This window comes from Streptopelia decaocto, assembly GCF_964273445.1.
Source record: "Streptopelia decaocto genome assembly, chromosome: 2".
Taxonomy (NCBI): domain Eukaryota; kingdom Metazoa; phylum Chordata; class Aves; order Columbiformes; family Columbidae; genus Streptopelia; species Streptopelia decaocto.
In genome coordinates, this window is record NC_138655.1 from 39,769,853 (window position 1) to 39,775,852 (window position 6,000).

Consider the following 6,000-nt stretch of genomic DNA (forward strand, 5'->3'; position numbering starts at 1 on the left):
GTGTATATGAAGCTATCACACATAATCCGGAAGAATATAAAACTAAAAGCTATGAGCTTTAATCCTTTCTATTCTGTATGTGGACTTTGGCCCAAAGAAATGGATTTTCTAACTAGATATTTTGGTTCAGTTAACTTAAGTGAAAATTGTGTGCTCTTGCCCCAGGAAGGAGTTTGGTCTAGTTTGTTTTCAGCAGATATAAATTGCTTTTGTACAGCATTCCCATACTTTCACCCAATGTAGTTCCTCTAACTTTACAGAAACGTCATGTACATTTGTACAGGGTAAACCTGATACACTAGCCTCGAAATTTCAATTGTTCTCCTTCTTTTGAAACACAGCATTTAAACATCCTTGTATATCAAAAGAGCTAAAAATTATTATGACTTTCCATACGACAGATGTTTCAGGAAGCAGGTTAGATGTCTCTTTGTAACTTCCACTTTTTTTCCTTGTCTTCTTGGTTTCAAAAAGCAAGTTATTCTGTGCTACTTTCACTACATTAGTCCATCAACTGTTAAAAAGCTTTGGTTGAATTTCTGTTTAGTTGAGAGAGAAGTACAAATAAAAGAAGCAGCAGATGGTCCCTTTGTGACTGAATGAAGAAAAAGGGTTTTGAGAACAATATGTGAATAGGTGTAGTCTAATAAAACAGTCAGCCACCTGCTGCCTACATCCCTCAAAAAGATTCTGTTGCATATTCTGGGAATTAACAACTTGTGTGTGTCCTTACGTTTAATCTAAATGGAAGCTCTAAGGAGCAAACAGACCTTTTTGCCCCAGTGTTGATTGAGTTGTTCTCTTGGTTTTGAATTGTTTCTGCTCTCTCCCTTTTAGTTCCATCCTGTGACTGTGTAATAGCTAACGACATTTTGGCAGTGTTTAATTTCTCAAATCAAAGAAAGATTTTAAAACTTAGAAAGCACATACACATTTTTTTCCCATTTTAAGTTTGATAATGTAAAATACAGCTTGGAAATAAGTATTCTACCATTTTATGGTACACACCGTTTGGGATTTTTTTAAATGCACACAACCTGTTGCTTGGTTTCTGTACACAGTAATGTACTGGCTTTTTCCTCTAGGGATTTACTCTTCAGCCTGATTATCAGAATATCATCAATCCAACATCAACAGCTGCACAAGTTGTTACCCAAGCAATGGAGTATGTTCGTTCAGGGTGCAGAAATCCTCCAGCACAGACTGTGGACTGGAATAATGACTACTGCAGTAATGGGTAAGCAGCCAGTGAATGCCACCTTGTGTTGAGCAACATTCATGACACAAGTGTCTGATAAGAGAATTTGGAAACAGCTTTGTTGCCTGTTTCCCTACAGTATTTCAGAAGTGCATCAGCCATGGTACTGTATTTATTCAGCAGTTAGACTGTTGTGGGAGAACAAGTTTTCATTACATTTATTAGACACTGTTGTCACATTATCACAGCACACTTTGATCTTACAGAACTTCAGTTCCTTAGAAAATCAGAACTGAAATCTTAGGGAAAGGGTGTAGGAAAGAAGTGTTAAGATCACTGCCTCCTACCTGAGAAGCAAATGGTGTGAACTACGGATATTTCAAAAAGATGGACCCAATTTGAAATTTGCTTCAATTTGAAATTGGGTCTATCTTTTTGAAACACACTGTATTTTCTCCAAGTGCTCTAATGCTGAGGAGAGCTTGCCAGTGAAAACAACTAGTTTGAGTCATGAAAACCCACATCGGTGAGATGCAGGGGTGATGCGTGGGATACAAGATATATGAAAGAGAATGGCATGAAAATCACATGACTGTAACACCATAATTGTAGGAGCTCTATGCCCCTACCATAAGGTTAGTAGCCCCTTCAAAATCTCAGGTCCTCTGCAGCGTGGTTTTTGTGAAGCCATGTTACAGTCCCAGCAACTCTCTGGAAACATCTAAGACTCTGAACAGAAGGTATCTTTTGAGTTTTAAACTGTAGATGTTGTGCCTTGTAAAGATGCTTCACCTTGTACTTGATGTGAATTTCCAAAGCAGAGGCAGATACAAGCTCTTGGTTGCTACCAAAGTGTCAAATCCTGCCCAGACAAACAATCACAAAGTAGAACTAAAGACCAGTTTCACCCATTGCATTTACCGAAATTGAGAATTTCACTTGCATTATAATTTTAAAGTGTTTTTGGATCTCAAACTCGAACTGAACAAAGATCTTTGTCTGGTCACTGGTTCAGGATAACACCTTGACTGGAACCTGTGAACACTGAGTCAGACTTTAACTAGTCTGCACAGCAGCATCACTTTCCCTCATACCTATTACCATTGCCCTATGATTTGCCTGCTTGTTCAGAAGAAGGGTCTCACTTCTGTGCTGGTACCACCATAATGTCTTGCTCTGCATTGCAGGCCCTTGTAGGAGCCGACCCAGCCCACAGACCTTCATATGCACTTAAATTGAGCTCCGAATAGACTGTCCTCTGTCAAACAGTCCATAGCCACCTGTAGCTTTGACTCCTAGTCTCTTCTGGAAAAAGCAATGTGCCATCATTGCCAGCAGTGCCCTCTCTGTGCCCACCAGGCATAACTTTCCATCAGCAGAAGCTTCTTCTGAGCAGACCCTGTGTATACCCTGTGTCGATATGCCTTTATGAATATCTGTGCATGGATTTGACCTATTTCTGCCATAGCATTGGCACAAGTTATCAGTGCACTGTAGCTCGCTCTTTCCTGCTCCCAGACTCCAAACCAAGTAAACTGTAAAGCTGTGGAACAACAAAACTGGTGCCTGGGTTTTGGCAAGGAAGCAGAAGATTGAGAGTAAAGCCTCTCTCCCAGAAAATCTCTGCAGTGTGAGCCAAGCCTCATCAGTGTTGCTGCTTCTACTTTAAATGATATATTTTTTCTGAATTGTACAGTGTTCCAAATTAGAAACTGGTAAATGGCTCCTTTTTGATCTGAGCTGGTATGCTTCCGCTGAAGCTAAAACCCAGCAATAACTGAATGTAAAAGTGTGCTAGACACAGTGCATTGGTAGAAAAGCTCCTGTAGAGTCTGGTCTTCAGTAGAGTTGGTCAGGTTGGCTTTGCCAGAAGCGTCTGGTGTTCCCTTGCACGCACTTACATGAACCTGCCAACCCAACATGTTTTGGCTATGTCTGTGCTAGCAAATAAGACAGCCCAGAGGTATCAGTGGCTACCACCCATGTTCCTGTAATAGGGACAGCGGCCACATCAATAACGGGTGTTTATGGAATATTGTTCTGAGGCCTGTGCTAAACCCTCAGCTGTACTTAGGTGGTTTGTGAGAGAGGGGTAGTCAGTGCTACCAACCCAGTAGTGGAGGTGATTCCAAACCAGGGCTTCAACCCATGTCCCTGTCCTGTTTAGTTTAGAGCCAGCTGTGGTCTCCAGGTTGCTACATACCACCATGGGTTTTTCTTATTATTACCATGGTATTGCAGTCGTGCTTGAGTGATATGCTTGGAATTAATGACATGCAGCAGGGTTGAGGGTGGGTTATTTTTTGGTGGTGTTTTGGGGTGGTTTTTTTTTTAAGAATAGGACTAAAAAATTGTCAAATTTTTAAAAAATCACATTTGTTCTTTTTCTCTTTGAATAGGGGCATGCAGAGGGACAAAGCACTCTACCTTACCTGAAAATCTGAAGCACCTCTCCTTTCCACTGAGGAATGCAGGGAAGTCTTTTCATCATGGATTGCTTTATGCAGTCAAGGCAGTTCTGCATTTTATTAGGATATACAAGTTGCTAAGCACTTAGGACTATTTGAGCTTGTGGGTCAGCCACTCTGGAAAAAATAGTCTTGCTTCTTTCTTTTTCTTTCCTGCCCCCCCCCATTTTTCTCTTTCTTTCTCCTTTCTACTCCCACCCTGAGATCCTATAACGGACATTGCTTCTTTCTTCCCTGAAGGAAACTTGGACCATTCAGATTTTATGTTGGTTTTTGCTGTGAAGTGCTGCGATAGTAACTGCCTTAGCAACTGTAGATGTCTCGGATAAAAGTCCTGGATTTTCCATTGGTTTTTCATAATGGGTGTTTATATGAAACTACTAAAGACTTTTTAAATGGCTTGATGTAGCAGTCATAGCAAGTTTGTAAATAGCATCTATGTTACACTCTCCTAGAGTATAAAATGTGAATGTTTTTGTAGCTAATTGTAATTGAAACTGGCTCATTCCAGTTTATTGATTTCACAATAAGGGTCAAATTGGCAAACATTCATATTTTTACTTCATTTTAAACAACTGACTAATAGTTCTATATTTTCAAAGTATTTGGAGAAAAAAAAGTAAAATATTCCCAAATTATATTAATTGAAAATATTGGCTTTGTCTCATGAACTAAACACAAAAAACTAGGAAAAAAATTGATGTTGATAAAGAGCAAACACATTTATTTTGTACTGCCTAAAAATGCTTCTTTTTTTAAAAGAAAAACACTTTATGTGTACTGATTAGTAAACATCATTTAAGTCCTTTTATGTATAAAACTGCGAAATGCTTACCTGATATTTTATTAGATGCAGAAACAGATTGGAGACAGCTAAATTATAACCTTTACATATGGCTATGTATTATTGTTTCTTCATACTGTGTCTGTATTTAATCTTTTTTATGGAACCTGTTGCGCCTATTTATGAAATAATAAATATAGGTGTTTGTAAGTAAATTTGTTAGCATTTTAAAGAGATTTCTTTGATGCTTTAACTTTTGCTGGCACAAATTGTTCACAACTGATGTAAATACTTTATTTAGTTTTTACAGTGACATATGTAACACCAAACCTGCTTTATCGGCAGAAAATGAAGGTAACCAATACTTATTTCTGTATTTCTTTGGTTGTTAAGGAAAATAAAATATTTTAAGTAATTCCCTTTTTAAAGCATTGTAGCAAGAAGCTGCCCAAAACTAAGACCTGAACCAACAAAACTAACTGAATAAAAGCGCATAGTGCTGCTTCTTGAAACTTTATCAGTTTTGGTTGGTTAGTCAAGTGGAATAAAAATATTACCAACAGAAATATTACCAAATATGCTTCAGCCATTTTATTATGCATGAAAAGGGTCCTACAGAGTTTTAGGGAGTATATCACAAATACATCCTAAGATGAAAGGTAAGTTCAACAGCCACAGGGAAAGGGATCAAAAAAAAAAAATAAAAAAGGTATTTTGTCAATATTTTGGATCAAGGATATTTCTGAAGGATTTCATCCTAGATGCCTGTCCAATTAATGGAGAGTACCACTGATTTGTATTTTCTATGTGAAATAAAGAAAGCATCTCAGATAAAACACACATTATGCAATGCCATTGATTTAAAAAAAAAAAAAGCTAGAATCAAAGGTATGCTTGCTTTGGAATGATTTCAGGCAATGTACAATCGAAATCACTTGGCATGTAATAACTAATAAATAATGCAGATCAGATGTGATTACTCAAATGACTGTAGCTGAGAGCTCTAATTTTCCTGTCTTGAAACTGTATGAGAACTTGTGATTAAATTCACAGTTTATTGTTTGTCTGTTTAGTACTTTAGAAATATACCAGCACTACTAATTACCCAATGTCTTCTATTTATTATATTATAGTAAACTACATTTTCCACTCATATTAATTCTGAAGCAAGAAGATAATTACTGGGGATGAGAAAAATCAGCTTTGATTTTGACAGGCAGTTTTCCTTTTTCTTTTACAGAAAAGAACTGTGTTATCTCCATTTCTTTTAGAGCAGGTGCGCAGTCACATAAAGTTGTTAATTTCGGTATCCAAGCAGAGTTCAAAATACAAGAAAACTTTAATGTAAATAAATTAAAAAAATACATCATGAATAAAATACTTATTCTGTATGAAACTCTGGCTAGTTGGTGTCTCTCCATCTGTAAGAAGGGAAACCTGCGGTGTGTTTATTGTACAGCACCTTACCTGTCCGGTGCTCTGAGTGTGATTTTGTGCCTGGGCTCTGTTCAGATGGGGCAGCTATGGTGGAAGAGCAGCAGTTTTGGCCA

General features: G+C 37.7%; 1 protein-coding gene across 1 annotated transcript in view; it reads left to right on the top strand.

The window, feature by feature from the left end:
* The window catches only part of TOX (thymocyte selection associated high mobility group box), a gene marked incomplete at its 5' end in the record, with an annotated part of 213,742 nt that extends 210,059 nt beyond the window's left edge, over nucleotides 1-3,683 (top strand). Inside the window, 2 exons of the mRNA XM_082044901.1 lie at nucleotides 1,086-1,237; nucleotides 3,598-3,683. Coding sequence (XP_081901027.1) covers nucleotides 1,086-1,237; nucleotides 3,598-3,634 — 189 coding nt within the window. The 3' untranslated portion in view covers nucleotides 3,635-3,683. The remainder of the gene's footprint in view (nucleotides 1-1,085; nucleotides 1,238-3,597) is intronic.
* Nucleotides 3,684-6,000: the final 2,317 nt, after the last annotated feature.